Source organism: Acipenser ruthenus, chromosome 17 (assembly GCF_902713425.1).
Source record: "Acipenser ruthenus chromosome 17, fAciRut3.2 maternal haplotype, whole genome shotgun sequence".
In the NCBI taxonomy this organism is placed as follows: Eukaryota; Metazoa; Chordata; class Actinopteri; order Acipenseriformes; family Acipenseridae; genus Acipenser; species Acipenser ruthenus.
The window spans coordinates 10,923,610-10,941,087 of NC_081205.1; the positions used below are offsets into that span (position 1 = coordinate 10,923,610).

The following is a 17,478-nucleotide window of genomic DNA, read 5'->3' on the forward strand; positions in this document are numbered from 1 at the left end:
TACAGTAAACAAAACAAACAAGCATGTATGTGGTTAAAATCTTTATTAAGGAGGGCTCCCGAGTGGCGCATCCAGTAAAAGCACTTGCGTAGAGTGCAGGATGTGCCCTATAGTCTGGACGGCGCGAGTTTGAGTCCATGCTATTCCTTTGCCGACCGAGGACGGGCGCTCCCAGGGGGCGGCGCTCAATTGGCCAAACGCAGCCCGGGGGGAGGGAGGGTTAGGTCGGCCAAGGTGTCCTCAGCTCACCGCGCACCAGCGACCCCTGTAGTCTGGCTGGGCGCCTGTGGGCTTGCCTGTAAGCTGCCTGAGAGCTGCGTTGTCCTCCGACGCTGTAGCTCTTGGGTGGCTGCATGGTGAGTCCGCAGTGTGAAAAAAAGCGGTCGGCTGACGGCACACGCTTCGGAGGACAGCATGTATTCGTCTTCGTCCCCCCGAGTCAGCGCAGGGGTGGTAGCAGTAAGCTGAGCGTAATAAAATAATTGGCCATTACAAATTGGGAGAAAATAATAAAAAATAATTGGCCACGACTAAATTTATTAAAAAAAAAAAAAAAAAAGATGTATTAAAACCTATGAATGTAATAAAAAGTACAGTAATCTGTCGTGTATCCGATGGCGATTGGACCAGAGTAAGGGCAGATATGTACAAAGGTGGATAAATGAATCCTGTTTTAAATCCCTTTATGCCAGCTGTACTATATTATTATTATTGTTTTGAGATTCAGCTTTTATTAGGGAGCTCCACTAAATCCTCTGTTTAGAAAGATACCGGGTATTAATGCTTGTGACAGAGTAGCGGTCTGCAGTGTGGGTGTGTGCATTCGCTGCTGAGTGACAGGCAGGAGATTGAGACAGAGGTTGAAGTTGATACGCCCCCCAGGCGAACAGGATTTATTTCCATATTGTAGCGCTGAACTGCGGTGTTTTCAGGATATAATGAGACAGACAACAGTTGCGGTTCAAAGCAGTAGGAAACCGCTATATATATATATATATATATATATATATATATATATATATATATATATATATATATATATATATATATATAATATATATATATATATATTAGCTTTTAGTGAACAATGGCTCTCATTCTTCTCTCGCAGACTCAGCCTCTCTTAACTCTCAATTTCCCTGCCGCCAGATCCCGCTTCTCTCTTTCAAACTGCCATCTCCACACCAAAGATATTATATACAAAGATACTCGACTTCCGTCACATTACTCACAGAGGATTCTGGTGTATAGAGAGAGCTCGGGAGAATTTTTTATATGCAGAGTCAGTGGAGCTGTGCAAATTTTCGCTTTGTTAAAAAAAAATGCAACAAACTTTTGAAGTAGATTTAACATTTGTGCAAGGTCTCTCGAAGAAAACGGCAACACTAGCAAACAAACCTGCCCTGGTAAGTACTGTTACTTATTTTAAAATGTTACGCAGCATTTGTTTTGTTTGCTAGGCGAGGCAGGGGGAAGAGAGGAGAACTTTATCTTCAGAACATGGGTTACAGTGGCAAGGAGACATTCAAATTGGACATTTCAGCTTAAATTAGGCTGTGTGGTCCAGTGGTTAAAGAAAAGGGCTTGTAACCAGGAGGTCCCCGGTTCAGATCCCACCTCAGCCACAGACTCATTGTGTGACCCAGAGCAAGTCACATAACCTCCTTGTGCTCCGTCTTTCGGGTGAGACGTAGTTGTAAGTGACTCTGCAGATGATGCAAGCCTTTATCCAAGGTGACTTACAGAGACTAGGGTGTGAGTAGTCTCTGTAAGTCACCTTGGATAAAGGCGTCTGCTAAATAAACAAATAATAATAATAATTAAAATGGAGGAATAAATAACCTCACTTGGAGTTTTCAAATAATAATAATAATAATAATGAATCCCTGATATGTATAAGGCCAAGAGAAAGATAGAAATCAATATTGCTAAGAGGGCTAAAACCAATTCCAAAATATTTTTCCAATATTATAACAGCAAGAGAACATTCAAAGAGGAGGTTAAATGTCTTAGAGACACAAATGGCAAAATCATAGATGAAGAAAAAAAAATAGCAAATATATTAAATGATTACTTTTCACAGGTTTTTACAAAGGAGGACACAGACAACATGCCTGACATGTCAACCTGTTCCTATCCAATTTTAAATAACTTTAGCATAACAGAGGCAGAAGTGTTAAAGGGACTAGGAGCTCTTAAAATAAACAAATCCCCTGGGCCAGATGAGATCCTCCCAATAGTACTCAAAGAAATGAAAGAAGTTATTTACAAACCGCTAACCAAGATCATGCAACAGTCTCTTGAAACAGGGGTTGTACCGACAGTCTGTAAAATAGCAAACGTAATACCGATCCACAAAAAGGGAGACAAAACCGAACCAGGTAACTACAGACCAATAAGCCTGACTTCTATTATATGTAAACTTATGGAAACTATAATAAGATCCAAAATGGAAAATTACCTATATGGTAACAATATCCTGGAGACAGTCAGCATGGTTTTAGGAAAGGGAGATCGTGTCTAACTAACCTACTTGACTTTTTTGAGGATGCAACAATGAAAATGGATAACTGCAAAGCATACAACATGGTTTATTTAGATTTCCAGAAAGCTATTGACAAAGTCCCACATAAAAGATTAATTCTCAAACTGAACGCAGTAGGGATTCAAGGAAATGCATGTACATGGATTAGGGAGTGGTTAACATGAAGAAAACAGAAAGTACTGATTAGAGGAGAAACCTCAAAATGGAGTGAGGTAACCAGTGGTGTACCACAGGGATCAGTATTAGGTCCTCTGCTATTCCTAATCTACATTAATGATTTAGATTCTGGTATAGTAAGCAAACTCGTTAAATTTGCAGATGACACAAAAATAGGAGGAGTGGCAAACACTGTTGCAGCAGCAAAGGTCATTCAAAATGATCTAGACAGCATTCAGAATTGGGCAGACACATGGCAAATGAAATTTAATAGAGAAAAGTGTAAAGTATTGCATGCAGGCAATAAAAATGTGCATTGTAAATATCATATGGGAGATACTGAAATTGAAGAAGGGAACTATGAAAAGACCTAGGAGTTTATGTCGACTCAGAAATGTCTTCATCTAGACAATGTGGGGAAGCTATAAAAAAGGCCAACAAGATGCTTGGATATATTGTGAGAAGTGTTGAATTTACATCAAGGGAAGTAATGTTAAAACTTTACAATGCATTAGTAAGACCTCACCTAGAATATTGTGTTCAGTTCTGGTCACCTCGTTACAAAAAGGATATTGCTGCTCTAGAAAGAGTGCAAAGAAGAGCAACCAGAATTATCCCGGGTTTAAAAGGCATGTCGTATGCAGACAGGCTAAAAGAATTGAATCTATTCAGTCTTGAACAAAGAAGACTACGTGGCAATCTGATTCAAACATTCAAAATCCTAAAAGGTATAGACAATGTTGACCCAGGGGACTTCTTTGACCTGAAAAAAGAAACAAGGACCAGGGGTCACAAATGGAGATTAGATAAAGGGGCATTCAGAACAGAAAATAGGAGGCACTTTTTTACACAGAGAATTGTGAGGGTCTGGAACCAACTCCCCAGTAATGTTGATGAAGCTGACACCCTGGGATCCTTCAAGAAGCTGCTTGATGAGATTCTGGGATCAATAAGCTACTAACAACCAAACAAGCAAGATGGGCTGAATGGCCTCCTCTCGTTTGTAAACTTTCTTATGTTCCAAGATATGGGTTGTGCTAATGAGAAGTAGAGAGAGGTGGGTTTTAAACCACCTTGCATCCGGAGAAATTATAAATGTGAATATTTGAACCCTTGTGAAGCACAATATACAATCTAAACTAGAGAAATTATAAATGTGAATATTTGAACCCTTGTGAAGCACAATATACAATCCAAACTAGAGAAATTATAAATGTGCTCCTTTCTAAAAGAAAGGAAGTGCTAAAATGGAGCGTTCCTCCAATTTGTGGGCTACTCTCTTTCCAGTGTGCAGACCAACTGCTTCATTTTTCTTTTTATTTTTTTGCAAAACACATAGGACAACACCCACCCGCTCCAGAGGGAACCTTGTTACAGAATTTTGAATATCATTGAAGGGTTATGTAAGCAAGATAACTATAAAAAGAAGTACATAATAATAACAAAAAACAAAATAGTGATAATAAAAAGAAATACATTGAGTAAACAAATGCATAAATAATTGGAAAAAATAGACCATGTGCTCTACTTACAGTATATCTATGCCAGCACACCCCAATATACATTACACCAGTACCTGCTATCAGAGGAGTGTAATACAAGTGTATATCAGCATACAGTATAAAATAAGTAATAATAATAAAGAAAACACATCTATATAAATAACAATGATATATAGCTAAGTAAATGGGTATATTGGTTTATCCCTCCTGGGCTATGTAAGAGAGAAAAATGCCCCATATTTAATTAAATTCACTGTGGTTATCCTGTATCCTTGCTGTGAGTCTCTCCATAAACGCATGATCAGACATTGTTCTTAACCACTGAGAGACTGATGTGTTTGTTCTATTTTTCCAGTTTAGTGGACTATCACAGCCAAGGAGACAGGACAGAGAACTCAGTACCTTTTTCCAATAGTTCTCTATTATTGGGCAGTGCCATAGTACATGGATATAGTTGTCTATTTCATCTCCTTGACAGTATTGACATGATTGGGTAGTTAAGAGTCCCGTTAAAAAAAGCCTTCTATTGGAAAGATGCGCTCTGTGAAGAATTTTATATTGAATGAGGTTGATTTTTGCATTCTTAAAAACTGAGAGGGTAGTATTACATATTTTTCCCCAAAAGACCCCTGACCCATTTATCAACTGGGGCAACAATCTCCCCTTCATTGGATATCAGAAAATGGTATATATTAGAGACGTGTCGATTCACCCCTCTGTTTTAGGAGATATTGGGCTGGGCCACAGGGGGGCAAGAGTTTTAGTTCAGAGGACAATTTTATTTTTAGGGAATGTCGTAATTAAAGATACTGAAAATCAGCATCTCTCAAATGAGAGGAACTTCCCATCTTCAAAGAGGTGGTGTAAATGGGTGATACCCTTTTGACTCCAAGATAAACTCAAATGGTTTCCTTGCTATGAGGAAGATGGGATTGTGCCAAATGGGAGAATATTGAGATGGGTGCAGACTGGTCCCAGTGAGTTTGTGAGCTCTTAACCAGGATTTAACTGTAACAGAGATACATGGATGACTGAGGCAGGAGTGTTTCCAAATCTCTACAAATGGAAGGTCCTTAATATGTAATGATCCTAAATCTGAATCCTCCAGGTCTACCCAGGCTGGGGAGGTTGCATCTTGAGGGTCTAGCCATTTTGCTAAATATTTAAGTTGGAAAACAAATATTTAAGAAAATCAGGGGCTGCTAAGCCACCTTTGGGTTTGCAACTTTGAAGTACAGCTAATTTAATCCGTGGTTTCGTATGTTTCCAATAAAATTTAGTAATAGCCTGGTTAAGAGTGTTAAACCACTGGGTTTTAGGATAGGTAGAATAAATAAATAATTAATTAAGTTTGGGCAATATATTCATCTGAACTGCAGCTACAGAGGCTATTAGTGATCTGCAGTTTTTTTCACCATGAGAAGATTGTATCACTGTATAACTGACCTCTTTATTTTAATCAAACTTCCAGTTTGTTTTCGGTATACACTGATTCCTTCTGAATCTGCACTCTCTTTTGTTCCAGAGGTGAAACTGGTGGGTCTGAATAACCAGGAAAGGCTGACTATCCTTCAGGGGTGTCCGGGACTTCCTGGGGGACTGAGGACCAATGGCATTCCGGGATCCCGGGCAGTAAAGGGGAACAAGGTCCCTATGCGCAGTTTAAACATGATTTATTTTTTATAGGAGTTAGTTGTTTTGCTTTATTCATAAAAGTGCAATAAACTTATGGTGGTGGAAAATGCTTCATGAATATGGCCCGATATATATTTTCCGAGATGTATTCCCAACTTTCAGGCTCTTTGTAACAATAGGGCCATGACAAAACACAACCACCTGACACCCAGAAACCCCGTCGAGGTCTCTGCTCTCAAAATCAAACCCACCAAATTGAGTAAAATGATATTATCTAACTCTAAGTTTTGTCTCGTCACAATCTGGTTGTTGGATCCGTCCTGCCTTTCTCTGCACTCTCTTTATACTCTTCAGTCTGCAATGCAATGCACGTTATTTCCTGCCACAGTAAAAAAAAAAAAAAAACAGCACAAGTCAGAATGCTAATAGCATCCTAAGCATCCCGCGCCAGTCTGCCCCTGTTCTATGCTTTTATAGGAGCGAAAGGTGAACCTGGAGCCTTTGGAAAGATGGGTCCAGTTGGTGACAAAGGTGAACAGAATGCTTGAATTCTATAAAACTGTATTTATATTTCACTGGTGAGGTATATACTTGTGTTCTAGTTTGAACAATATTATCACATTTCCAATTCATCCAGAAGAGGCACCCGGTGTGCTAGCAAAGGCCTCAAAGGCCTGTCCTCGTGTCAACATTTCCTCTGTTCTTATGATAGCTCTGAACAAAGAGGTGTGTGGAGGAGAGAGTGGATCAGGGTGTCTGTTTTCTGAACTACTTTATACTGTGTGCTTTTTAGGAATGAAAGGTGAACCTGGACCAATTGGAAATACAGATCCACAAGGAGCCATAGGTAAATCTGTTCTATAGAAATATTTAAATGGCAAGGCTTGTGTTATGTGCAGGTACGCACGTTACTTTTTCTTCTTGTTACAGTTTTGAAGGTACAGTGCAATTATATTTAAGTTTAACCTCTTAATCACTCTTATGGTCTTCACCTAGTCAAAAAATATACCTTGCTGCCCCTTTATAGTGGTTCTTCATACCATGGAACCAGTTATAAGGCGGTATGGTCATGGCTCCCATTTGCTCCATATTGCCACTGCACCAGTGCTTTCATTCTTGTTATAAGCTGGAACACGAACAGCACAGTCTCATAGCTATAGCTCCTGACTATAATGTAAAGGGGAGCACTGTAAATAGTGTTGTCACACTATCAACTGTTTGTACTTCCATTTCACAACATTTGCAAGTAGTAGTAAAGTTACAGTTTTTATAACAAGTAACGAGATGAACAAGATTTTGTAAATAATGATTATGTATTATCCCGATTGTATTGAATGTTTTCATCTGATTTTTCAAACTATCATAATACTCTTGATCTGTTCATTTAGTATATTATTATTATTATTATTATTATTATTATTATTATTATTATTATTATTATTTATTTCTTAGCATTTCTTAACATGTGTTCATGTTTAGGAAGTAGTACTCAGGGTAGGGTTGCCACCTTTTCCACAGACCAAACCCGGACATATTTCTCAGTCAGCCTTGGTCTATCAAAACTGCAGTATACTGTAATACAGTTTAACACAATTAAGCAGGTTGGTGATTCCCAGTCATTACATAGAACATGCCTTTACCGTTAACAGAATGCATTATGCTACATTTATTATTTTACTGAACTAACATGAAATCACAGAAACATCATCATTTATAACATGTTTAGAAGCACCATAATTGCAAACACCATCCATCTACCTGTAATTTTAGGCAACTTGAACACTGAACAGAAATCGTTATGCACGTACCTTACATATTGTTAATGCTGTGCTCCTTTTTGCACAGCATAGTCCTTTTAGTACAGTCTACTTAGCTTAACCGTTTAGCTGTCACTCACTGAAGTTGATTTTACAGGAAATCTACAGATTCTACTGACGCTTCATAGAACAAGTGTTTTTTTTTCATACAAAGTTATGATACTCTTATACCAAATATGTCATATAGATTGTTTTAATTGTGAGTCTATTTAACGAAACAACATAGAGAGAGTGTCCCGCGCCGCCAAAGAGAAAGTGACCCACACTGCCAGTGAGAGCACACTGCGCCGCCGCCAAAGAGAGACTGCACAGCAACACCAGCGAAAGAGTACCTCCCGCCTCCCGGAAGTGACTGTCCTGCGCTACCAGAGAGAGAGTACCTCGTGCCACCAGAGTCAGAGAGAGAGAGAGCGAGAGAGCCCCATGCTGCCAGAGCCCCAGAGAGGGAGCCTAGCGTCGCCAGAGCCCTAGGGAGAGAACTCTGCACCACGAGAGCCCCAGAGAGAGAGAGCCACGCACCACGAGAGCCCCAGAGAGAGCCCAGCATCGCCGCCCGAGAGTGTGCCCCACGCCGTGGCTGCAGCACCCAGCCCTCGCCAAACAGTAGCTGGGTTACAAGGTTGCTGTTGGGGCTGTGCTAGCTAGCCTCTGTCTCGCTGTGTGGAGGTGAGCAGCGGTCCCAAGAAGCACGGACCCAGGAGGGACTGCAGTCCAGGACTGGCACGGCGGTCTGGGATTGGTGGCTGCCCTGGAGCCCCGTGATGCGGCCCAGACCATGAAGCGGTCGTCACATTGCATCGCCCTCAAACGTGCCGCCAGGAACCGGCCATTGCTGTCCTCCGCCCTGGAAACCACACAGGCTACCAGGTCAGTGCTTCACGGACTGGATTTCTTTTTCATATTTCTTGGACACTGGTTGTTCTGAAACTCATAGGTCATCGTGGTATTCTGTTTCTTTTGCGGTTCCTTTGCAGACCCTCATATTCCTCAGGAACACGATGCATGATGCTGTGTAGAACCTTTTTGCTGAATATGTTATCGGGCTTTACCTGTAACTAATGTAGTTTAACCATACCATACACAACAGATTCTTTAGTTTTAACAATTAGTGTTTGGTGGTCACACTTAGCCCTGCCTCCAGTCCATGTGAGGGGCGTGGTTCTGAATGTGCCGAAGCACAGCCGTGGGAGCTAGATCTGTACACATCTAACTAGATTGTGTTCTACTTTATTCGTTTGTTTCTGTATTAATATTCATTGTCCTATACAAAATTGATATGTTTTGTTTTATAGCCTGTATTGGAGCGTCTACCTGTTTTCAATAGTCCTTTAGTAATAAATTGAATATCTGAACCTAGCACAAACTATTTGGTTTGGACTCTTCACATTCTTACAGTACACTCGGGAATAGAAATATTTAAGGAGTGGTGATTCAGGTCCAGCCTTGAGTATAAAAATGGGTGTTTCTCGACGGTAAACTTCACAATGATAAAGGACTACAATAGAAAGAGAGGCACTCACACTAATACTAGGAGAATGCTGCTCCAGAAATTAACAACTGTATTACTTATACTGTGCTTTACTTCATACACCAATGCTGAACAAACCTGTCCTGGTAAGTACTGTTACTTATTTTAAAATGTTACGCAGCATTCGTTTTGTTTGCTGGGCGAGGCAGGGGGAAGAGAGGAGAACTTTATCTTCAGTACATGGGTTACAGTGGCAAGGAGACATTCAAATTGGACATTTCAACTTGGGGAGAAAATGGAGGATCAAATAACCTCACTTGGAGTTTTCTAATAATAATAATAATAATAAATCCTTGATCTGCATATCATAAAATACAGGTTGATGTGCTAATGAAGAATAAAGGGGAGGTGGGTTTTAAACCACCATGCATTGGGAGAAATTATAAATGTGAATATGTGAATCCTTGTGAAGCATAATATACAATCTAAACTAGAGGAATTATTAATTGGCCCTTTTCTAAAAGAAAGGAAGTGCTGAAATGCAGATTTACCTTTCCTGTACTTTTTCAGCTACTCTTTCCAGTTTGCAGACCTTCTCAGCTCTGTATTTAGTGGGTTTGTATCTTGTGTTCACAGATGCAGTATCTTTCACCGTGATAAGGTTGCATCACTGTATGACTGACCTCTTTATTTTAGTCAAACTTTCAGTTTGTTTTCGGTATACACGGATTCCTTCTGAATTTGCACTCTCTTGTGTTCCAGAGGTGAAACTAGTGGGTCTGAATGACCAGGAAAAGCTGACTATCCTTCAGGGGTGTCCGGGATTTCCTGGGCTGCCGGGGACCAATGGCATTCCGGGGATCCCGGGCAGTAAAGGGGAACAAGGTTCTTTGGGGGCTAAAGGTACAGTAACCCTTAACATGGAACTGAGCTTTCTTTGTGCCAAACAAATGAAGCAATCAGTGCTAATATAAGCCTATTGACATTTCCTGCCATTGACGTCCCTCTAAATTCCAGGCAGCTGGAAGTGTTTGTGCTTTTCATTTACGCAACTCTGTCAGGGCTGGGAGTGGGGGAATGCAGCCAATGGCTATGTCTGTGTTTTCCTTCTTCCTTACCCCTTTCATTTCCCCATTGCTAATATGAGTCCACTGCAGATTTAGTTTGTATTGCAATCTTAACATTGAGTTGGATTGCAAACTTAACAAACAAAATGTATGCGATTGAGAAGCAATCAAATACATTAGAAATCTAAAAATATATCCAGAAAAAACACACAAAGCACAAAAATGACATATAAAAAATACACAGCTGTGGGAGCTGTGGCTGTTTGTTTGCATTTGCAGATTGAGTTGTTTATTTGAGGGATAAGAATGGTCTGCCTTTTGTTCGTGTTATGTTTTTCATGACATTTTCGTTGTCTTTATCATGTATTTTTGTTTCATTCATTCTATTCCTGAGTAATCCTGTTATTTTCCAACTTCTTGCTATCAGCATTCCTCCTTTTATTTAGGGATGTTTTCTTACAGGGATGTTCAGTTGGGAGTTTTCTGAGAGTTAGTTCTTGTCAGAACTCTATTATATGTGCAGTAGCTTGAGTAATACCAGTATACAGTAGAGAGTGTACCGGATGTACTTCTAAAAGGTCTTGTATGCTTTTATAGGAGCGAAAGGTGAACCTGGAGCCTTTGGGAAGATGGGTCCAGTTGGTGACAAAGGTGAACAGAATGCTTGAATTCTATAAAACTGTATTTAGATTTCACTGGTGAGGTATATACTTGTGTTCTAGTTTGAACAATATTATCACATTTCAATTCCTCCAGAAGAGGCACCCGGTGTGCTAGCAAAGGCCTCAAAGGCCTGTCCTCATGTCAATATTTCCTCTGTTTTTATGATAGCTCTGAACAAAGGGGTGTGTGGAGGAGAGAGTGGATCAGGGTGTCTGTTTTCTGAACTACTTTATACTGTGTGCTTTTTAGGAATGAAAGGTGAACCTGGACCAACTGGAATGGTCACACAAGGAGACAAAGGTAAATCTGTTCTATAGAAATATTTAAATGGCAAGGCTTGTGTTATCTGCAGGTACTCATGTTACTTGTTCTTCTAGTTACAGTTTTGAAGGTACAGTTACAATTATAAATAAGTTTAACCTCTTAATCACTCTTATGGTCTTACACCCTAGTCAAACAATATACCTTTATAGTGGTTCTTCATACCATGGAACCAGTTATAAGGCGGTATGGTCATGGCTCCCATTTGCTCCATATTGCCACTGCACCAGTGCTTTCATTCTTGTTATAAGCTGGAACACGAACAACACAGTCTCCTAGCTATAGCTCCTGACTACAATGTAAAGGGGGAGCACTGTAAATAATTTTGTCACACTATCAACTGTGTCAAAAATGAACGTATAATTCGTACACCTAACTTATTACATCCACAACCACAAAAACAATACCATTTATGAAACTAGTAAACCAGTTATGGTGTTTGGCACTCACCCTCCATATGGAAATACACTCCAAGAAATGAAGTATCCTGGCATAAATAAACCTTTTCTGAATCTGAACAAGAATTTCATACAGCCTTCTTCCCAAAAATGCTCTTGTAATATGGGGTAAAATCACTTTAATACAGTAAACAAAAAAAGAACACTAATCGATCAAGGAATAAATGAAACATTTCAAATGTAAGAAATGAGTAGGAAACAATTTATCCGACTGCATGGTGAAAACATCATTAAAATGACATTTGAATGTATGTTGTGCTGTCAATGCAGGCACTAAGAACTGTAAGGAGCTGCTAGAACAAGGACACACACTGAGTGGCTGGTACACAGTGTACACGGAGAGCAACAAAAGCATCAGTGTGTACTGTGACATGGACACAGACGGAGGAGGCTGGCTTGTAAGTCATCCCACAAACCCTTCCCTCGTTCCTTAGCTCTCAGGTTCCCAACCTGTGGTCTGGGGTCCAGTTTAAAAACATCCCCTAATTCGGTAAGTGTGTCAACTTAAATAGATTCAGAAACCACAGGCTGCCGAGTGACTTTCATTACTCTGCTCGGCTGGAGAGAGTTCAGAGACAGTAATACAGATATGTCACAGTATTTGTTTCTTTCTCAAATCTAATCTTAAAGTTATTGTTGATGCCACTGCAGGTATTCCAGAAACGTATGGATGGATCAGTAGACTTCTTTCGGGACTGGAATTCATACAAGAGAGGATTTGGCAGCAAGTTGGCAGAGTTTTGGCTGGGGAATGACAACATTCATTTATTAACAGAAACAGGTACATTCACTACAGGTTACATACTATCCTGCCTAATGACAGTATTGAGCAACCATCTGGTGGACACAGTGTCTCTGTCATATACACTTATCCTTAGCATATCATTGTCCACATACTCTCCAGTATGAATTATGACAGCAGAGTGATATCTATCAGGCTATTTCTACTATGCTATCTGAAGAAGGCAGAAGCCGAAAAGTTGCAGCTAATTATTAAAATATAAAGTATTTCTAGTATTCTGATTCTTTTTTTAAAATTTAAATATTACCAGTATTTTGTTTTGCATTGTGTTCAGTTCTACTTTTATAGTGACATTTTTGAAGTTGAAGGACACATTGTCTGAAATGTCCTGATTATAATATATCAGTTTATGTGAACTTTAAACTTTACTTCTCTTTTTACTTTATTTCTTTGCACATTTCTTTCTTTTATTGATTAGATCTTTGTAGGAGTCTGGATTCTTTGTTTTCCAGCTTTGTATTATCAACTCCCCAAATGTTGCTAAGTAACAGGGAATTGATCTACTTGGAGAGAAGTTCAGTTTGGGTGAAGTTTGCAAACTTTCCTAAAAGCTCCTTCCCAGCAGAGTGGTTTTTGATCGCCCTGCCCCCGAGGTATTGTGTGCTTCCCCACCTCTTCACAAAATCAGCTTCTGTGAGTCTTGTTAAGAAGCAGCCCTGCAGGCAGAAAACTACAATAGAGAATTATACAGAACACAATAATATCAAATGAATCTCTGATCTCTCACGTCTACATATAAAACTTGAATTCCATCCCAGGGTTCTTGAGGCTCTTGTGGTTTCCAGAACCCCTCAATGAAATGACAGCCTTGTTAAGTACAGTTGGATGTACATTGTTCCTAATATTTACTATTATTATTCTTACAGGTTCTCATGAATTACGTATTGATTTTGAAGACTTTGACAATGTAAAAACCTTTGCAAAATACCAGTCATTTAAAATCCTGGGGGAATCTGAGAAGTACAAGCTAGTACTGGGTGAATTTACAGGTGGTACCGCTGGTAAGTTTTCTTTTTAACTTCCTAGTGCTATAAAATGTTTATGATTTAAATATAATGCATTTACACCCCCTATGCAAATTGTTTAAATGTGACTAATCTGAACACATACATGTGAGATTTACTGATGGGCCAGTTTCTAACTGACAACTCAGATCTATCCTCCTCCAATCACAATTTGACAATACGAATGATTGGCTTTTGAGACAAAAGCACCATTTATATTGAGCCAGATTCACAAAGCCTTTTTCAAAGGGCCAAATGCAATTCACTTTTAGCCTGATAAACAAATTTAATTTTGCTTTTATTTAAACATCATTTGTGATGCATCAAAATACAAATGTCTTCACAATCACTTATGTACAATTAATAACATTACACCCATTTCACAGTGTATTGAGATCAAATCCATTTCAAGTGGGACGCTGTCAGCTAGGATTGAGGGCTGGCAGATGTCACTCTTTCACTGATAGTGGAGGTTACCTATTGCAACCCAATGGAAAGAAATTAAGGATTTTATATCTCAAACTGCAGCAAAAAGATATATGTTTGTCTCTTTGTGTAATGTTCTGTTGCTGATTGGACTGTAGACTGGAGATGGAGCTGGTGGCAGCCCCAGTTTGCTACTGGAATGAGATGAGATTTGAGTTTTACACACCGTTTTCATGGTGCAAATGACAGTATCTGCATGTCATTGTTTTTTTTTTATTACAAGAGAACTAAAATTACGGACACCACTAAAACGTCTGTCTTATTATAATTTTGACTTTTGTTTTGACCTTAGGTGACTCTCTAGGGGGTCATAACGACATGCCATTTTCTACGAAGGATCAAGACGTGTCACCGAGTCACTGTGCTGAGGCATATCAAGGAGCATGGTGGTATACCAACTGCCATTATTCCAACCTAAACGGTCTTTACCTGAAAGGGTCCCATGTGACCTATGCAGATGGAGTCAACTGGTCTTCAGGGAAAGGATATAATTATTCCTACAAGTACACTGGTATGAAAATTAGGCCGAGCTAATAAAATAGATCCGTTCTGTAAAGTAAATACGGAAATGCTTGCTCTAAATGAGATATTAGTGTAGAGAGCTTCTTACAGTGTGCATTAGAAAGCAGCAAGTCCTAGCACTGCTTCTGAGAATTACTCTATCATACATTTACCCGCACCTAATTTCAATAATGTTTTTTGCATTCATAAAGCATTGCTTTTCCAGTCTTTGACTTCTGTTGTCATTCCTGGATTGTATATTCATAATAAATAATTTAGCAAGCTATACGTTTAGTAGTTTTTTTTATTGCAATTTTTTTCTGTGATTTTGTATTTGTTAAATTGTTCTGGACTTGTGATGTATTGAATTGGCATCTCAGCCCATTGAACTGAATGGAAAGGCAAGGTCTGGACATGAAGTGCAAACCATACTGTTCACAGACGAACGCCTTGCTGTGCAACTGAAGAGCAAGCTCTGTAGTCGAGAGGTAGGTACGTGTCTTATGCTGATGTCAGGATTAATAACTCATCAGCCACAAGGAGGAGATCTATTACAAAACCAACAACAGGTTTGAACAGGTTTCATGAATGTCCAACTGAGCTGTTCAAAACGAGGCAGCAGATTTGCATACAGTAAGCGATACTGAACAGGATCCCATCCATTGCCATGGAATAAATGATTGACTTTCTACAACCCAAGAGGCAGAGATACAAAAAAGCAGTTTGTTTTTATGAAACCCCATTTTACATAGAACAATATGTATGGTGTAGATACCAGGAGACAAGGATACCAGACTGTAACATGAACTTGATTCTCCTTCCCTGGGAGCCTGCTCCATGGCTGAGGGCCTGTTCAGGTTCAGAGGACGGATGGTGAGGACATTCCAACTCTACAAGTTACTTGCCGGCTATTCAACAAGGCAAAATAACCATTCTCACTCTGAATAAATAGGAGTAGAGTAATACAAAGAAGTCCTGGCCCATTTTACAGTTTGCTGTGCTGTGTATGGGTGAGGAGTTCGGATATTTGTTTTAGAGATAGCTGAAATATGTAATAATTAAAGTTATATGAATTGATAAAAAGTCCACATTTAATGATTTGAGTGATGGGTTCAGTATTAAGGTCTGTCATCGTTATGTAGGGATTACAGCCAAGTTAAAGTAAAGGGTTACTCTACATAACCCTTCTGCCAAAACCAGGCTTCTCTTTGAAAAGATGGAATGCATTATTCTTGTTTCTGAAAACAAAACATTTAAAAAACTCACATAAAAACAGACTTTTATATCTGTTGAAGAAAGATAAACCAAATAGTCAAAAATGTTTGTATTCTCTTTTGTGAGGAAGCAAAACATTTAGTAAATGAAAGAAAGTTTTCACCAAACATTGCAAAGTTGTGAACCAAAGAATGCAGTTGGTTTAAACTCTGCCGTGAGCATCTATTAAAAAGGGAGTTAGACAATTGTTCCAATGGTGTCTTGTTTAACTTGACCATTTTATTACATACTGCAACGTTTCCCAAAGTGGGGGTCGCCAAAGAATCTAAAAAATATATGAAGTTCAGTGCACACTGTTAAGATGTTGTTTCACTGTACAACTTCTTATGGTTATAGTCAAAGTAAATATAATTTGCATACAAATCATTAGCTGTAATTATGTAAACAATGTATTGTTTTATCACCAGTCTTCTGCTTTAAATATGAACCAAAAAAAAAAAAAGTATAAGGTGACATTTTAAGTGAGATTACTTGGGATTTTGAAAACAGTTGTTAAAATGGATGCAAAACGAAAAAATGTCTAATCCTACTTGCAGCACAAAGAAATACTACTATTACTAATAATAATAAAATACTCACAATTACCATCATATATTAACTTCAGTTTTTCTTACATTGGTGACGAGGATGATCCGCGTCCTCATGTGTATTTGTTGTGAAGCACTGGCTCACGAAAGCCTTAAACCGTCAGCATCTTGAGACACGGCTTTCAGATTGCATTGGGAAATTACATACGTTTTCCCAAGAAAGCTGATCAATTAGCTAAACAGCAAGACCGTCTTAAAAAATCAGTCACTGTCTCAGAGAAGGAGATGAATGTATCCTACCTGGTTACAATGCATATTGCAAAAAACAAAAAACTGCACAGCTGACTGTTGTCGGTATGTTTGCAATGCTTGATGTTGAATTGAACATTAAAACTGGAATTCATTATGTTGCAACACAATTTTAAATTGATACTGTAACGTGGAAGTAAAGGAAGCAATCCAGGCAAGTATTCTGGTCTCAAATGCACATTTTATTTTACAAGAACAAGCAGTTCAATAATACAACAGTGGCGGGTCGTCTGCCGAGGCAAGTGTGGCACTGCCTCACCAATAATTGCCAAAGGCTAAAAAAAACTTTTTGCATATTCGTATTATTTAATTGAGAAATATAAACATATTTAAGCATATTAAATACATGTAAGTCCACAGAAGTGCTAGTGCCATTATTTAAAAGTCTCAACTCGCTTTCACCAGTCGTGAAAGCGCAACGCCAGAAAGCTCGAACAATGTAGTACTGCCGCGTGACGGGGACGAAAATGGCGTCTGAGTAAAAGCTCTGTATCTGAGATCTGAGGCAGTTTGGGGATTTTCACCATTTCCCTACAAATCCTTCTTGATTAGAAATATGCAGATTTAAAATTTATATCACTGAGATACCGCTGGGACCATTTTGTAAGTATTTCCTTGACTACAAAAACACATTATTTTTTGTATTATTATTTAGTTGTTTTTTTTTTGACGAGAAAGGAAAAATAAGAAAAGTAAAATAAATAATGAAATAAATAAGAGGGAATATAACAATGTCAAAGAAAAATAGAGAGAACGTTTCCCAGGCAGTAATGTATAGTGGTGTCAAAGACGGAAACAAGCCTTCAACTCAGGAGGTCTGTCTTTCAGATTTGCATAACTATAATTCTGTGTTTGCAAATGATATTGATGTGGCCTCACATATTACAGTAGATACATCTGATGTAGAGTGCGCTGGACCGTCACTGTCTGTAACCCCTTCCA

At 39.0% G+C, this 17,478-nt stretch overlaps 1 protein-coding gene across 1 annotated transcript; it reads left to right on the forward strand.

The window, feature by feature from the left end:
• The first annotated feature begins 1,397 nt into the window (after positions 1-1,397).
• LOC117423712 (ficolin-1-like) lies at positions 1,398-14,725 on the forward strand. Its single transcript, XM_058989966.1, has 8 exons — positions 1,398-1,406; positions 9,886-10,026; positions 10,788-10,841; positions 11,103-11,153; positions 11,903-12,030; positions 12,284-12,413; positions 13,301-13,435; positions 14,217-14,725. Exons 3-8 carry the CDS (start codon positions 10,820-10,822, stop codon positions 14,456-14,458), a joined length of 708 nt encoding a protein of 235 aa, XP_058845949.1. The 5' UTR covers positions 1,398-1,406; positions 9,886-10,026; positions 10,788-10,819; the 3' UTR covers positions 14,459-14,725.
• The last annotated feature ends 2,753 nt before the right edge of the window (positions 14,726-17,478 follow it).